At 45.0% G+C, this 16,680-nt stretch overlaps 4 protein-coding genes across 4 annotated transcripts; all 4 read right to left on the minus strand.

The window, feature by feature from the left end:
- Window positions 1-4,324: 4,324 nt before the first annotated feature.
- On the minus strand, window positions 4,325-6,413 carry LOC129594005 (uncharacterized). Its single transcript, XM_055490550.1, has 3 exons — window positions 5,973-6,413; window positions 5,143-5,906; window positions 4,325-5,008 (listed from the first exon to the last, which is right to left on the minus strand). Exons 2-3 carry the CDS (start codon window positions 5,665-5,667, stop codon window positions 4,937-4,939), a joined length of 597 nt encoding a protein of 198 aa, XP_055346525.1. The 5' UTR covers window positions 5,668-5,906; window positions 5,973-6,413; the 3' UTR covers window positions 4,325-4,936.
- Window positions 6,414-7,220: 807 nt separating this feature from the next.
- On the minus strand, window positions 7,221-9,023 carry LOC129594042 (uncharacterized). The gene is made up of 3 exons (XM_055490588.1): window positions 8,705-9,023; window positions 7,856-8,631; window positions 7,221-7,771 (listed from the first exon to the last, which is right to left on the minus strand). Exons 1-3 carry the CDS (start codon window positions 8,925-8,927, stop codon window positions 7,730-7,732), a joined length of 1,041 nt encoding a protein of 346 aa, XP_055346563.1. The 5' UTR covers window positions 8,928-9,023; the 3' UTR covers window positions 7,221-7,729.
- Window positions 9,024-10,648: 1,625 nt separating this feature from the next.
- LOC129594033 (uncharacterized) lies at window positions 10,649-12,533 on the minus strand. Its single transcript, XM_055490577.1, has 3 exons — window positions 12,212-12,533; window positions 11,324-12,120; window positions 10,649-11,217 (listed from the first exon to the last, which is right to left on the minus strand). Exons 1-3 carry the CDS (start codon window positions 12,435-12,437, stop codon window positions 10,831-10,833), a joined length of 1,410 nt encoding a protein of 469 aa, XP_055346552.1. The 5' UTR covers window positions 12,438-12,533; the 3' UTR covers window positions 10,649-10,830.
- Window positions 12,534-13,992: 1,459 nt separating this feature from the next.
- Window positions 13,993-15,282, minus strand: LOC129594012 (uncharacterized). The gene is made up of 3 exons (XM_055490559.1): window positions 15,019-15,282; window positions 14,606-14,902; window positions 13,993-14,524 (listed from the first exon to the last, which is right to left on the minus strand). Exons 1-3 carry the CDS (start codon window positions 15,280-15,282, stop codon window positions 14,138-14,140), a joined length of 948 nt encoding a protein of 315 aa, XP_055346534.1. The 3' UTR covers window positions 13,993-14,137.
- Between the last annotated feature and the right edge of the window lie 1,398 nt (window positions 15,283-16,680).

A 16,680-nucleotide genomic window follows, 5' to 3' on the forward strand; every position in this document is an offset into this window, starting at 1 on the left:
GAGACGAACTAATATTCTCTATGAAATGTGCTTAATCCGACTACGCAGAGTGAGATCTCGACGAAGTACCTTACCTGAGCCATGTCTTCGGCTTGCCGCAATGGAAACCCGACGTCACCGTTCAGCTCCACAATGAAATGCACCTGCTCATCCGCCATCTCGACGCAGACCACCTGCCCTTTGGAGGTCCGTAGCTGTTCCTGCATCTCCCTGATCACCTGCACCACTTGTGCTGCTGATGCCGCACGACACTCGGCAGGCCACGTCATACTTCGCTTGACAAAGCGTCCCGGTGCAACTGGCAGCAGATGCGTCACTGGCGCCCCCTCTGCCTCCTTTTCAGGTTGCTCCGACCACCAGTCTGCCGGAACGGGATAACGCAGGCGGGTCTTGGGGACGATGTCTGTCCAGATGGCGCCGCTGTCATCCGGTCCCTGGACAACAGCCACATTTATAAACCACCCAAACAATGAACCCGGTGCCACACTCAGCATGGTCCCGGGCCACCAGCGCCACGCCCCACCGGGATATTCACGGCGAAGAACGTCCATGGTCTCCCTGGGCTCCTCCCACCGGTTGAAGTCCCATCCCCATTGAGCGAAGTGCACGGGCCTGGAAAGGAAGACGCGATGGAAGGGGATGAGTTCGCGTCGACGGTCGCGACACAACAGATCGATGCGTCGACGGTCGCGACACAACAGATCGATGTGGAGTCCGCTGTCCGCCACGTCCACCACACGCCCGTACAGCAAGCTGCTGTTGTTGTCGCTCACAACGTTATTGTCACGGGTCCGTGCCACAGACATGCTGCGCGATGGATTTCGGGGCCCAACCTGACAAAGCGCAATGATTGCAATTCTTGATGCATACTTTACGAAGTCAGCCCTGTGACGTGAAAAACAAGTTCGATGATATCGTATTTTACCGGGCGCAGCCGATTTGACCGTTTTGATTGAAACACGCATAGAAATGTTTTTTAACTATATTTACATGTGTTTTGAGTGAGGAAAACCCAAAACAATAAAATATGAATAAAATATGAAATAGGAAATAAAATATGAATTAGGTCAAATAGCTACAGAACCTTCGAATCGCGGAAAAAATGTTTTGGCTGAGTTGCTCTTCGAGTTCGAGACTCTGCAGACTGCAGTCCACTGAAATGAAATTTATTCATAACGTAACCGGTCACTCGCAGCGGTGACTCAGTGGCTCTGCGGTAAAAGGTACGAGAACGTACTGTATTTTAATTATTTTATTTAACGATTTTTGTTGTAGTTTTAAATTTGAAATCATTTTGATTAGTGTCTATTAGCGCAGGCATGTTGTTATGGTAGTGGCTTTTGCCGAAAAAAGTATTGAACACTGTATTTAAGAACATGTATAGGTACATTATGTATCTGTAGTTAAAATGAAAAAACAAAAATTACTCAAGTCCGAGTAATTCGGGCCTCCAGTTACTTCGAAATTCCGAGCCGCATACTGTATTTATACTGCGATTAACAATACGTAAAGTACCTCGTTTTGCTGCACTATGTATAAAATAGAGAAACGCTTGCCGTTTGAAAAATGTGCAGTTCCTTCGTTTCTCGAATCACATTTTTGTGGGCTGCAGCGAAACGAAACACCGGTTGTGATGCTTTATGATTTATGTATCAGTTGCAGTAAATATACTGTATTTATTTGCGCTTTTTTCAGCGTTGGAATCAATTTACATTACGTTTCCATAGAGTTGGTAAAGTTTTCCATAGAGTTGGTAAAGTCGGTAACAGCACAATTAAAACACCACAGCACAAAATTTATAAGTGTCCATGTCTACCACGCAGACTCAGATGACTAATTGACTATTGGCAATGGGTTACCATTTAGACCCATTTAGTACGTCTTTCTCGCGTTATTTGGAAGCGTCGCACTGGAAGAAAAGTAAATCCAGGCCACTAGTTTCTGGTACGGGGAACGCCCAGTTGTGAAAATACGGACCAATCGTATAAACGTTTCCGGGTTCCCAACGCTGCCGCAGATCAGTACGCGTGGAGAACCAGTCCCGGAAACCGGCAAACGCCGGGTCAGTCTGAATTCGGATAGTATCAGCCACCGTTGCACCAATATCCAGCGCCAGGATGCGCAGATCCACCAACGAGGAAAAGCTGTCAGCATCAACCGACTGGAAAGAGCAGGAGTAGAAGTAAATTTGTCGCAACTTCGGCGGCGTTTCAAAGTCCTCTCTCTTATATAACGTCCAGCCGCACCCGTGAGCCGGTGACGGTGTAGCTCAGCAAATTGGTCAGTGCCATTTCTTGCAGTTTATTGGTGGCGCGCGGCGTCTGGGCGTAGGACAGGAAAAACTCCAGGATCTGGGCGCGGATAGGATAAAATGTGGGGGCCGTGATGTAAGGGGAATCACAGACCTCGACGGATATGTAACGAAACGGTGGCTGCGCTAGACCAACGAACATCGATGCAAGCTCTACCGGGGTGGCAGCCGTGGTCGGACAGCGCACGGTGTAGAAGGGACGGTCGTCTAGGCAGTTACCGTTAAAATGGACCCATGAGTTGTTGAAGTTCTCCGAGAACTGTCTCTGACACTGCTGTTCAGTGAAGGGAGAGTCGGTAAATTCCGGCAAGGGATACAGAAAGCTGCCGTTTTTTCATCCACATCTGAATCATGATCCGGAAATACTGCAGCAAGGTAAAATGGTTGTAAATTCGGAATCATAATGTTAAGTTATTATCGAAAGTTAATGGCGTGCTGGCAACTCGCTTATTGTTGATGCAGAGTTATATGCGCAATATAAAGCAAATGCGCCGATCACCAGCTCGCTATAAGTTAAATAAAGATACTACTCCGTGTTCATTCACCATCTGGTAAAGGGAACCATCTGGCCGATACCACAATTATTATTATTATTATTATTATAGCAACTACAGTAGCCAAACTCCTTTAAAGGAGACTTTAACCCTAAGGTGAAAACCTTTGAGTGTTTAGGCTATTGGAAAATTTTTTTGTTTAATTTTGAAAATTGTATACTTTTTTTGGTTTGATTTTATGAGATAAAAGTTACCCACCTAGGAATCGAACCCAGGACATACAATCTTAAAGCCAGACGTACTACCACCAGGCTAGGCAATTAACATTAAATACTTGATTATTATTATAGCAACTACAGTAGCCAAACTCCTTTAAAGGAGACTTTAACCCTAAGGTGAAAACCTTTGAGTGTTTAGGCTATTGGAAAATTTTTTTGTTTAATTTTGAAAATTTTATACTTTTTTTGGTTTGATTTTATGAGATACACGAAATGGTAACCAGTAGTACGGTTACAAGCACTTTTTGCATGGTGAGGCGCTCGCAAAAGAATAAAAAATGCAAAGGACTGGGTTCAGTTCACCTTTACGCAGTTACTCGTAATTTACGACAAAGCGTGGTTTTATATTAGGTCTCTAGACCATATTATTAGCTCAGATTGTGCGTGATACGTTGTTCCGTGATGGGAAGCGATAGCTGCAGTCTGACGCTATGACCAGCAATGCGAGTATGGCTGGATATCCGATGTTAATTCTGCCGGTCGCTGTGGATGTAAACAGGACACCGCATCGTGGGTTTGCCGGGTATTTTAATGAACAATGAATGCACAAATGAAAGTACAATGAACCAAAACAAAAAAACGCCCCCCTCCCAACACCCCCTCCCAAAGATCTTCGATACAAGCGGGAACGGGTGGGTGGGGAAAATCGCAGTCGTTGTGAACTGCATCAAAGATTTTCCCAAATGGTAGATGGCATGCGAAGCTGCCGAAAGGCAGCATGAAAACCAGAGCGACATTAAGAAATGTTATCTGACCACCCAGATGACCACCAATAAATCTGTCCCGCGACAGCACATTAATGTCAGGGCGAGGCAAAAGCATGCCGCTCGCCAGAATTAACATTAATTATCTCCGATAATTCCTTTTATTCTAAATACCGGGTTAGTCAACCGGATTTTAAATGATGATTTCCACTTCCGATATTAATCTCCACTGGTGTGATGGGATCTACATGCGTAAACTTTAATCAGATTTTGCTGTTTCCACGTCGCAAAATTAGATTGATTATGCCGATAATATTCATTACAGAGCGTCGTTACAGAGCATTGCTACGGTAATCCAATGTACTCGTACAGTACAATTTTGAACATGGTCAAAAGTCGTACTGCCGCTACATCATACTTAAGAAAAGCTACTCGTAGTATGCAAAAGCGACTAAACGGTTGCCCCGAGACACTTCGTTTCTTTAAATCTGTGCAACTGCGTTTACAAATAACACGGTCATTTACAAAGACGAATTAAATTTAAGCAGCAAATGTTTTTTTTAATTGTACTGCACAACATCATACGTGAGCAGCAAATACACACATCCGTACGTACTACGTACGCATTTCGGCATTTGCGAACAGTATTTGCATCAAAATCAAGCCGAACAGAAAATAACAGCCAAATATTTCGAAAGCAACAACTATTCTGTCTTTAACAGCAGCAATAACTTGATGTGACAGGCTGCTGCTGTAAAGTTTGGCCCTCTACCGTGCACAGGAAAACTGATGTGCCATCCAGGAACCATTTCCATATAAAATATTACTAAAGTGCACGTGGTCATGCTTCAAAATGCTTTTGCCCCAACGCGATTAGATACTCGGGCAGAATAATTTTCTTAATATCACTAAATTTAAAGTCCGGAATGGGGAAGAAATCCGTGTGACAAGAGGCCGCCGGATCCTGTAAGCTGCAAGCTTCGTTTAGGTAGTAGAAGTAGTCGGTGCGCTCACGAGCGTCGTCTTCGTAACCGTACGACTGGATGGTGATGGCCACATTGACCGGATCGTAGTTGATCAGCCGGTGAGTCTGGTAAATGGAGTCGGTCATCCACGTGTACTCGCCACTGGTCAAGTTGGCCGCGTGTACTACGAAGGACGCTCTCGCATTCGATCCATGATAGGATTGTAAAATTCCGAAGTAATTTTACCGTGTAAAACCTGCATGAAAAGTCATCAATTTTTTTCAACAATCGAATAAAAAAGTATATACAGCCTACGAACGGATAAAGATTAAAGATAGACTACAATACCTATTTGATTTTTGATGGTACGGGAAAATATTATCTGTTTACCTTAATAACGGCAGAACTGTCGCCATGATTATGAATGGAACTGGCTCCACTGGGCAGCCATATTTCCAGCACCATCTCCTGCCCGGGCGCCGTCCGTCGGGCAGTCTGCAAATCCGCTCGCAAGTACCCGGTCAAACCCGGCTTTCCCTTCCCTTTTATGATATTATACAAGAACCGTCCCTCGGTTTGCACGGAATACTGTATGGCCATAATCTCTTCCTCCGTCAGCTCAAAATTCTTCACCTGCTCCAGCAATCCACGCGCAGCAAACGGGAGATTGGCGGCCGGTAGATAAAACTGTCCATTGGTCAGCATATCATGCTCGCGTCTGCGCTGCTCCGGTAAAATCAATTTAGGTGACGGATCTAATAAAATAGGGTCGTGGCGGACCATGGGTGAATGTACCAGCTCCACACCGTACTCTAACTGAATATACTGGAGACGGTTGAGAAACGCGTCGACTAAATAGTTCTTTGGGACCTTCGTTGGGTCCGGGGTGAATGTAAAAAGCGTGTTGGTCTCCATCAAATATCCGTATCCGAATTTAATGAAGGCCGGTTCACGGGCCGACACCGACACCCAGATGCGAATCCATGGATCGCGGTTGTGTGTGAGGTTGACCTTTGGTACGTGGGTATTGTTGAGCGTGAAGTTGGGATGGCTAAAGGTCACTCGCGTACTGGAAACCGTCAAATTGTGCTCGTTGAGCAGAATGAGAAAGTTGCGTTTCGGTGGCACTATGCTAAATTCGACGGTTCCGCGACCTGCAAAATGCAATACAGTCGACTGCCCAAAACGTTTCGGGTGAGCGGGATTTTTGTGAATTTTACCATGATATCGCAGGGCGGCAATGTTCCGCGCTAGTGTTAATGATCCGCTGGAGTTGAGTCTGAGCGTATCAGGGGCTTTACACGGAAAGTGTTCGCAGCTCTGATCGCCTTGTGTATTGATGGCATCATTGGCCAAAAGATGATGTTATCAGCATTGCTAAACGCACTCAGGGCAAACGACAGAAAAACTGAGCAAAACGCTATAAAATGCATCATAATAATTGTGTATGCTGCTGTACAAATTTCAATCAACGCTCAGTACTTTTGCAAAAAAGATTTTCAAACGGTGAAAAAAAAGCTGTGGAATAGAATCATTACTGTTTACAATATGCATTTAAAAAACAAACGGCTGCACTATTCGGATTGGTACTGTAGATGAAAACGTATCGTCGAAGCCCAAGTTTTGTATAGTAGTTTGGCCCTGCATTCCCAGCAGGCATTTTCATAACGTCGGCTCGGTCGTCTTCCTGCACAACATTACGCATTAACCTAACGACATGTTTATTAAAATGCACCGGATGTGTTATCATGATGATAAATTTTCATACGTGAAAAGGAAGCTTCTGTCAAGCGGATAATGGTTTTCCCGGCATTTAGGCACAAATGCCCACGGTGGCTTATTTTCAGAATTCCTCCACTTTCGACATCCTTATCTCTCTGGATTCGTAACGACGTCAGACCGAGTGGTAAACGTGCACAGTCGCTGACAGTACTGCTTGGAAGCCGAAATTCGGCCAGTTATTACAATTAATTCCTTATCTACCGATAACACGTCGTGCCCAGAAAACCATGGCGGTTTCGGCGTTACCGTTAGATAACGACCCGAATAACGCGTCAACGCAACCTGTTATTCTCTATACCACAAAGAGCGACAAATGTCGACAATTTTAGTGTGATCGCTATGGAGGGCAGTTGTGCGTATAATTCTGATCAAAGTTCTTGTTTTGTCAATACCTAATGCCAACTGCCATATCATACATAGAGCTTACAAAATCGTTAATTGTCGGTAATGCACAGAATAAGCAAAAGCTGCGCATCAGAAATGAAAAATTAAATTCGGGAGGAATTATGTTTTAATAATTTTGTGTTGTACTCCTTTTCAGGAGGTATTAGAGTTGGCGACCCTTTGACAAAGCAAAGGCAGAGTTGTTGTGTACGATCTCGAAATAGTCCTCAAACAGCTCAAATGTGAAATGTTTCTTATAAATTCACCACAATGATACTAAATGATACTAAGCGTTATGCGGTTATGGGTGCAGTGGAAGCAGTGTAAAAAATGATTGGATAAGCACAACATCTGTCAATCCCTGAAACAACAAAATAACGAAGTACAGATATACTTGCTCGTTACGTGCACAATTTGAGACCGTAAATAACAGCATTTTTTAAAGCAGTAATTCCATTTACGGTGCACTATGCCAGTCGTTTAAGGCGTGTTTGTTCGATCGCACTAAGGATTTCAGGCAAAATTAAATTCTTGATATCGCTGAACTTAAAATCAGGCAGGGGAAAGAGTTCCGTGTAACACGACACCGACGAATCGTGCAGACTGCAGGCTTCGTTCAGATAGTGGAAATAGTCGGTGCGTTCAGGTGTGTTCTCTTCGTATCCGTAGGCTTGAACAGTAATAACCACGTTACCCGGGTCGGGATTGATCAGTCGATGCGTTTGATAAATGGAATCGGTCATCCACGTGTATTCGCCTGCAGTCAGGTTTGCCGTGCTCACCAAGATGGGACGCTCCCGCATGCGGTCCATCATTGGATTGTAATACTCAAAAGTAGGTCTCCCGCACAATACTTATAAAGGTCACAGCAAACACAACTGGTACAGTAATATACAATAGTTCTTTAGTAATAAGCCAAAAGGAAAACATGCTTTACCTTAATGACAGCGGAAGCGTTGCCATGATCATGAATCGGGCTGGATCCGCCGGGAATAACCACCTCCAGTACCAAGTCTTGACCGGGTGTGGTCCTCCGGGCCGTGCGGAAATCCGCCCGCAAATAACCCTTTAAGCCCGGCTTCTTCTTGTTTTGCAGAACGTTGAACAGGAAATTACCGGGGGTCTGCACCGAGTACTGCAAGGCCAACATTTCTTTCTCGGTTAGTTCAAACTTGTTTACTTCTTCCATCAGTCCGCGCGCTGTGAAGGGAAGATTGGCGACCGGCAAGTAAAACTGTCCATTGCTCAGCATCTCGTGCTCACGGCGCCGCTGCTCCGGAAGAATCAATTTGGGCGACGGATCCAGTACAATCGGCTCGCTTGTGACTACTGCCTGACGCACCAACTCTACACCAGCGATATAACTACTCTCCAGTTCGCTGAGGAAGGCGTCAACAGCGTAATTTTTTGGAACCTTCTTGCGATCGGGCGTAAAGGTGAAAAGCGTGTTGGCGTCCATTGGGTAGCCGTATCCCAATTTGATGAACGCTGGTTCGCGAGCTGAGACGGACACCCAGATGGACAACCATGGGTCACGACTCTGCGTCAAGCTGACCTTCGGTACGCGGGTAATGCTCTGTGTGAAGTTTGGGTGGTTGAACGTTGCGGAAACATCGGAGATGACAAGATAGTATGTCAACGGTTCCTTGCCGTTCAGGAAAATCAAAAAGTTACCATGAGGAGGTACAATGTCATATCGTATTGATCCGTGACCTGTAAATTGTGTCAGAATGGTTGATGTGATTCCGCTAGCGTACCATAGCCTACTTATTGAATTGCACCTTACCGCGATGACGCAGTGTTTGTAAAAACGCGTATCGGGCGCCAATTAGAGTCTTATTGGAACTGAATGCAGCCGCATCGGTAACCTTGCAAGGGTATTGACTGCACGGCATCGGCTGTTCGACCGATAAACCGAAGGCATCACTGCCAAAAAGCGCGGCGCAGTTGACGTGATACAGAGTACTGATAGCGATCGTAATAGTTAAACTAAGCGCATGAAAACTCATGATACCGTCGGTAAAGTATTATTACTGGGAGTTAGTTGGGAAACCGAGGAATATGAAAGAAGCTTTTGTTACGCGTAATTCGCATCACTAAACTGCCAGGGCGTGCGCAATGTGCGGCCTGCACTTTCAACCGGCTTTATATATTTATCCTCTATGCGTAAATGCTGTATATAATGATACAGATGAACTTTATGAGTCCGGTAGGTCAGTTTTTAATGCGAGTTCTAGTCCGTTCAGTGACGTATCTTATTGAGTTGCCGCGATTTCTCGTTGTCAAATGCAAACACACGACTGTTACGCTTTTTACAGGGACCACATTCACTGGCTCAAAAGTGACGTCGAGTGGCGCACCCAGTCCAGCTGTCGACGGATTTACATCTCTTGCCGAATTGGGGAAAGCATAATTTGCATGGATATCCGTTAGTTTTTACTGCGCTGTTTGCCTACAGCAAACCACCAGTTTCAAATAAACCGACCTTTTATGGTTTGTTCTGACGTTAGCATTCGTAGCCAATTTACGAGCGAATACAGCCACTAAATATGAGATTTATACTCTGGAACTACCGCTAAATTGCTGTAAATAATTGGCAATGCGCAAATTTTGTTTGAGGTGGATTAGCAAAAAGCCATAACGCTTTCAAATTTTCAAGTTTATCGCTCGGTGCAGAATCCGGTGGCGTCTGGCGTGTTTGCATTTTTATATTGTGGATCGAGCAGCATCCGCTGAACAAGAAAGCGCTACATCGGCGCAAACGTTCTTCTAATGTAACCCTGTACGAGTACTAATCTTTCAATGCGAATATTTTTCGAATATGGACAATTACATCAGATGTTACAAAGTGCAAACCTATCTCACAAATCTTAGGCCGCTATAAGCGCGATGCAATGAGAAGCACAAAGTAATGCTTAATTTTATCCGAAAATGCGGCATGGTTTTCGGAAATCCTCTATTTCCAGCTCTCTCATAGTCATAAACTTACAATCGTTTGAAGATCCAGAAATACGCGTATTGCATATTAATGTCCACGCTCCACACCATGACACAACACGTGATAATTCGAAGGCGACGAGTGAGGAAGCTAATTTCATACTTCGCTTTGCCCATTATTTTAATCAGTACCGCTTTAGGGATCAATATATTAATCACTTTTACTGCATAGATGCAGTGCTGGTCTTATTACTGCATAGATTGCACACTGATAAGCTGCGTAGGCTGCATAGACTGAATGGTAATGCATAGACTGCATTTCAGTCAGCCGTGGTTGTTCATGTAGCCGCCCGCCACAAAGGCTCTCAATTCGGTAAAGTGATTAATATATTGATCCCTAAAGCGGTACTGATTGAAATAATGGGCAAGGCGAAGTATATCAAGTACATCTCACATAATACAGCTTAGGACAAAAAAGACGCATAATCTCACCCACATCATTCCGAACGCATGCGGCGCAGTGCGCTGTACGACTCAGCTAAAATATCCGGTTCTCGTACAAGTGCACTGGCCACATGCGTACGGATATCTGGGTATGGGGTTGTGCGTCTTTTTAGTCCTAAGCTGTATCAGCATCATTTGGGCATAAGCGCAACATTTTGGAAAATCGTTATTGCGGCATTTTGGCAAAATTTTTGGGGTGAACATCTGTTCGGAAGTGAGATTTTGCGGGCGGACGGTTTTGCCGGGTTACAGATGACCTCATGAACGGAAGATTAGATGTACTGTGAAATTTAATATTTGATGATAGATCCCCAGCAGAGAGGTCGAGAATGAGTGGCGGTTTTTTTTATTTATCTCCGATTCTCTATGACCGCGAAATATTCATACCAATAACAAAACTTTGAAAAGTAATGCGCAATAGGTGTATGTAATATGCGGATCACACAAAGCAGTTCAAGACCATAAGTAGTTCTAAAAAAGACGCTTAATACGTGTTTGATCGATTGCGTTAAGGTACTCCGGTAAGATGAAGTTCTTAATATCGCTGAACTTAAAATCTGGCAGAGGAAAGAGATCCATGTAACACGACACCGACAGATCGTGGAGACTGCAAGCTTCGTTGAAGTAGTGGAAATAATCTGTACGTTCCCAGGTCTCCTCTTCGTATCCGTAGGCTTGAACGGTAATAACCACGTTGGCCAGGTCGGTGTTGATCAGCCGGTGAGTTTGGTAAATGGACTCAGTCATCCACGTGTATTCGCCTGCTGTCAGGTTTGCTGTGTTCACCAGGATGGGGCGCTCTCTTATCCGATCCATCATCGGGTTATAAAATTCAAAAGTAGGTTTTCCGTACAAAACCTGTAAAGGTCACAGAAAACACATAATTGATAATATGCTGTTCTCAGTAAGAAGCAAGCGGGACCTAAGAAACCTAAGACCTTAATGTTTTACCCTACTGTTTTACCTTAATAACAGCGGATGCGTTGCCATGATCACGAATCGGGCTGGATCCGCGGGGAATAACCAACTCCAGTACCAAATCCTGTCCCGGCGCGGTTCGCCTTGCAGTCCGGAAATCCGCCCGCAGATATTCTTTCAATCCCGGCTTCTTCTTCTTTTGCAGGACATTGTACAAGAAACTGCCCGGTGTCTTTACCGAGTGCTGCATGGCAATGATCTCTTCCTCAGTCAGCTCGAATTTGCTCACTTCTTCCAACAATCCCCGCGCCGCAAGCGGCAACCTGGCAACCGGCAGGTAGAACTGTCCAATGCTTAAGACCTCGTGCTCACGTCGCCGCTGCTCCGGCAAAATTAGTTTGGGCGACGGATCCTGTACAATGGGCTCACTCGTGACTACAGGATAGCGCGCCATCTTTACACCATTGATCTGAATGGCCTCTGTTTGGCTGACGAAAGCGTCGACTTGGTAGTTTTTCGGAACCTTTCGGCGATCGGGGGTAAACGTGAAGAGCGTGTTGGCGTCCATTGGGTAACCATACCCGACCTTGACGAATGCTGGTTCACGAGCTGAGACGGACACCCAGATGGACATCCACGGGTCACGACTCTGCGTCAAGCTGACCTTCGGTACACGGGTGGTGCTCTGTGTGAAGTTGGGATGATTGAAGGTCGCGCTGACGTCGGAAATCAGAATGCCGTATACGTTCCAAAAACCGCTGATGCGCACACCTCCGAAGCTGTTGAGGTAGATCCAGAAGTTACGCTTAGGTGGTACGATGTCAAATCGTACTGTTCCGTGACCTACAAAGTAAAAAGGAGAACGTAAATCCTAGCGACAAGAACACGTATTAATAATTCTCTGACATCTATCTAAAAGCTGAACAGACTTTACCGCGATGGCGCAGTAGCATTGAATAACTATATCCGGACCAGTCAGCATTCAGAGACGTATTGGGACTGGGTGTAAAGAGATCACCAAAATGGCAAGGATACTGACAGTCGGTAGCCTGCTCGGCCGGCGAACTGAAGGTATCATTACCAGACAGTGCGGCGCAATCGCTGCAATACAGGGTGCTGAGCACTACCACTGTAACCAAGTGGAAAGCTTGGATACTCATGATCCCTGATGAAAATTATAATATTACCGGTAAATTTCCCAGAGTTTTAAGTTTTGGTTAAGAAAACCCCTGCTATAAGTGATTTGTATCCTTAAGCCCCAGCTGCGAATGTGAATAGGCTGTGCCTTTGTCAGACTTTATATACTTTATTGTTCATTGATGTAAATACGGATGCATTTTATAACGGCAGCTGTTAGTTCGGATATCGTTCAACAACGTACATGATACTTACCATTAATATTACCATGCTTTCGTGGTCAATGAACTACACTGCAAACTCAATTACGTTACACGGTATTGTGTGCGCTTTCTCTGGCTTAAAAGCGCCGTCGAATGGCGCACCCAGTCCAGCTTCGAAACGCCTGTTATCGCCGGGATACAACATTAAATGCGGACAGTATAACTTTGTATGCGCATTCGTAAGCGGTATATAGAAACAAATTTACTGCGTTGTTTGTCGATCGCCAGTTTTGAGACACACCGCCGTTGTATGGTTTGATCTGACGTGAGTATCATCCAGTCCTTCGTAGAATTCCTGTTTAACTTCAAATACTTCCTTCAATAACCGCCTATTGAATAGTTATGGCCGCGGATAATCGGCATTGCGCAGATTATGTCTGAATTGCAGCGAAAATTAATAAAAATGACAAAGTTCAAACTTTATTGTTCAGTGCAGTCCTGTGCTTGCGTGCATCGATTACATTTCGAGCGTCATCTGTTAACAAGCAGAAAACGTAAAAATATACCTCCCGTAAGCGGTTTTATATACAATCGTGCCTAACAGTGGGGGAAGGGGGTGGGGTATAAGGGAGTGACACATGTAATCTAATATTATGCGTACGCCGTACAGAAAGATACGAAAATGCCATGGCTTTCGGAAGTTCTCCATGTCCAGCTGTCTCATATCCGGCGCAAGTGATGATGAGCGACACATGTGCAAAGTATAAAATACATACAACGTTACGTTTGGAGCACGATTTGCTAGTATTAATTTATCGCTCAAATTCAACCAAATAACCGAAACAGAACGTGTTCAGAAAATCTTGTCGGCCTCAGAGTTAGCACTGAACGACGGCTCAGAATTATCATAAATTTATACGGTTTTAATTGTAAGATCCACAGAAACGCGTATCTAATAATTACTGTCTGCACTCTCCGCCCTGAGATGCACGTCGAAAATTCAAATACGACCAGTAAAGGTGATGAATCAACGTTGAAGTTAGTTCTTGCAGTATTTTGGCAAGACTTAATCATTACCTAGGTTGGCTCTCCGTTACTGACAAATAATGCGCACAACAAGTGGAAGATTTGGTTGTGGAATAGCCGATATAATAATTTTGCATTCTGCTCGGGAGCTGGTTAAGTATACTACTTCTTGGCATTGCAGAAGGTTTGATATAATCATATACGTACTGTGAGGTTTAACATTCTGAGATTAGTAATCAACAGAAGTCACCGCGCGTGAGCGTTCTTTGCTTATCTGCGAAATAATAAGGAAAAAAACGCACTCTAAATTCGTATACAGTAACCAGCAACCAAATAGTGTTAGGATCGATTCAGTTAGAGCAAGGTTGCACATCATGGAAGTCCATCCGCAAGAGCAAAAGCGAAACAGCAGTGCCCAGTATGTGTATAACTTGTAACCGTAATACATGTATTCTGATTACATAAAACAGTTGAAGTCCATAAGCCCGGCATTTCTAAGCAGGCCTCTTAATACGTGTTTGATCGATCGCATTAAGGAACTCGGGTAAGATGAAATTCATAATGTCGCTGAACTTAAAATCGGGAAGGGGAAAGAGCTCCGTGTAACAGGATACCGACGGATCGTGCAGACTGCAAGCTTCGTTGAAGTAGTGGAAATAATCGGTACGATCCCGGGTCTCCTCTTCGTATCCGTAGGCTTGAACGGTAATAACCGCGTTGGCCGGGTCGGCGTTGATCAGCCGGTGAGTTTGGTAAATGGAGTCGGCCATCCACGTGTATTCTCCTGCTGTCAGATTTGTCGTGCTCACCAGAATAGGGCGCTCCCGCATCCGATCCATCATTGGGTTGTAAAATTCAAAGATAGGTTTCCCGTATAATACCTGTGAAGGTCACATCAAACCCAAATTAAATACTGTGCATTAGCTTCCTTAGCAAGATGTCAACCGGAGAATATGATTCACCTTAATGACAGCAGAAGCGTTGCCATGATCACGAATCGGGCTGGATCCGCCGGGAACCACCACCTCCAGTACAATATCCTGACCTGGCGCGGTTCGCCGGGCGGAGCGGAAATCCGCCCGCAGATATCGCTTTAAACCCGGCTTTTTCTTCTTTTGCAGGATGTTGTACAGGAAACTGCCCGGTGTCTGCACCGAGTACTGCAGGGCCACGATTTCCTCTTCAGTTAGCTCGAGTTTGATTACCTCTTCCAGCAATCCCCGTGCCGCTAAAGGCAAACCGGCTACCGGTAAGTAGAACTGTCCTATTGCTTATGCTCGTGCTCACGGCGTCGTTGTTCTGGAAGAATCAACTTGGGCGAAGGATCCAACACAATGGGCTCGCTTGTGACCACAGGCTGCCGCACCAACCTTACGTCATTAATCTGGATGTACTGTATTTGGTTTATGAAGGCGTCGATCTGATAGTTTTTCGGAACCTTTCGGCGATCGGGACTGAATGTAAAGAGTGTGTTGGCGTCCATTGGATAACCGTAGCCGACTTTGATGAACGCCGGTTCGCGGGCTGAGACGGACACCCAGATGGATATCCACGGGTCGCGGCTCTGCGTCAAACTGAGCTTTGGTACGCGGAGTGAGGGTCTGCGTAAAGTTTGGGTGGCTAAAGGTTGCCTTGACATCGTGAACAATTAGGTCATTGATGAAGAAATGCGTGTCCGTAATGCCATACAGAGAAAGCCAAAAACTACGGTTAGGAGGTACGATGTCAAATCTTAGGCCTCGTCCCGAATTCGAAGCGAATCTCGTTGCGATACAGCAACTCCACCTCGCGAGGTGGCTTCGCGTACCGTATCTGTAGGCGTGGCCACTGCATGCAGCCACCTCGTGCGGTTGAGCAACCGTACGAGGTGGCTGCATGCAGTGGCCACGCCTTCAAAGTGAATCTCGCCGAGATTCACTTTGAATTCGGGACAAGGCCTTACTGTTCCGCGACCTGCAAAGCGTATAACTATAAACATCTACAGTAGATATTCAGTTGACGTTTAACCACTCGTTTAAACCTTACCGCGATGGCGCAGTGGCGCACCTTACCATGAGGCGGTCAATGACTTATTGGGACTGAGCGTTAGGACATCGGTTACATTGCAGGAATCCGGATACGCATTACAAGGGATAGGCTGTTCGGCCGGTAAATTTAAAGGTTCATTGCCCAAAAGCGCGGCAGAATTGCTGTAATGCAGAGTACCGAAAAATATCAGAGCAACCAAACTCAATACGTGGATAGCCATGATACATGGGTAAATAATGATCGATACGCTTTTCACCACAAGTTAAAAGCAAGAGGAATACGAAAGACTGTCAATTTAGTCATCGTTTACCCCTTCCATCCCTAGGCTCCAAGCGTCTGCGACAGACCAACGGACTTTATATGTTGCTCTTGGTTGGCCAATTGTTAATTCTGAGATCACTCAGTGACGTTTGATTTCGAAATTTGAACTGCCATGTGTTCTCTTTGCAAGCACACTTATTTCTCTCTATAGTGGGAGCAGTTCCTCGGACTTAAACGAGCCGCCAGGCGGCACACCCAAGTCCGGGGTAAAAGCGCCTGCTAACGACAAAATGCAGCACTAGGCAAATGCAGCAAAGTGTAATTTTGCATGAGCTTTCATAGCGCTAAGTAAGGTTTACGCTTTTACTGCCTTATTTGTTTACAGCTAGTTTTGAAACATACCGCTCCTTATGGTTTGGTTTGACGTGCAGATTTGACCATTTGTACCGAGTTTATTTGGTTTTGAACTTTAGATATGACATCACGTTAAGTTTATTATTATTGTCATTACTAAGCCAATATACAAAAAAAGAAGAGTAAAAAAAAGTAAAAAGAGCGTGTAGAGTAAAAAGAAGTAAAGAAATTACTACTGGAGAAAAAGTAAAGAATTTCCTAATTAAATGCAGAGACCGTTTTGCCATAATTATGCCGATGTCAGCAGTCGGTTTGGAATTTTCATACTTTGAGCGAGCGTTGCGTTTTAAGCCAGAAGCGGGCTTCTACTCTGCGCAATCCGTCCTCAACAAAG

Source organism: Paramacrobiotus metropolitanus, unplaced genomic scaffold, assembly GCF_019649055.1.
Source record: "Paramacrobiotus metropolitanus isolate TYO unplaced genomic scaffold, Prichtersi_v1.0 Parri_scaffold0000065, whole genome shotgun sequence".
NCBI lineage: Eukaryota > Metazoa > Tardigrada > Eutardigrada > Parachela > Macrobiotidae > Paramacrobiotus > Paramacrobiotus metropolitanus.

What these genes read in the sequence shown, in the direction of transcription:
- LOC129594005 (XM_055490550.1), bottom strand. Translation starts at nt 5,667, where the DNA reads ATGGAGACCAACACGCTTTTTACATTCACCCCGGACCCAACGAAGGTC. An exon ending in ACAGTTCTGCCGTTATTAAG is followed by an intron (nt 5,009 to 5,142) that starts GTAAACAGATAA and finishes CTTTTCATGCAG; the next exon opens with GTTTTACACGGTAAAATTAC.
- LOC129594042 (XM_055490588.1), bottom strand. Translation starts at nt 8,927, where the DNA reads ATGAGTTTTCATGCGCTTAGTTTAACTATTACGATCGCTATCAGTACT. An exon ending in ACAAACACTGCGTCATCGCG is followed by an intron (nt 8,632 to 8,704) that starts GTAAGGTGCAAT and finishes CACAATTTACAG; the next exon opens with GTCACGGATCAATACGATAT. An exon ending in ACGCTTCCGCTGTCATTAAG is followed by an intron (nt 7,772 to 7,855) that starts GTAAAGCATGTT and finishes GACCTTTATAAG; the next exon opens with TATTGTGCGGGAGACCTACT.
- LOC129594033 (XM_055490577.1), bottom strand. Translation starts at nt 12,437, where the DNA reads ATGAGTATCCAAGCTTTCCACTTGGTTACAGTGGTAGTGCTCAGCACC. An exon ending in AATGCTACTGCGCCATCGCG is followed by an intron (nt 12,121 to 12,211) that starts GTAAAGTCTGTT and finishes TTTACTTTGTAG; the next exon opens with GTCACGGAACAGTACGATTT. An exon ending in ACGCATCCGCTGTTATTAAG is followed by an intron (nt 11,218 to 11,323) that starts GTAAAACAGTAG and finishes TGACCTTTACAG; the next exon opens with GTTTTGTACGGAAAACCTAC.
- LOC129594012 (XM_055490559.1), bottom strand. Translation starts at nt 15,282, where the DNA reads ATGTCAAGGCAACCTTTAGCCACCCAAACTTTACGCAGACCCTCACTC. An exon ending in AGTACATCCAGATTAATGAC is followed by an intron (nt 14,903 to 15,018) that starts GTAAGGTTGGTG and finishes GCAATAGGACAG; the next exon opens with TTCTACTTACCGGTAGCCGG. An exon ending in ACGCTTCTGCTGTCATTAAG is followed by an intron (nt 14,525 to 14,605) that starts GTGAATCATATT and finishes TGACCTTCACAG; the next exon opens with GTATTATACGGGAAACCTAT.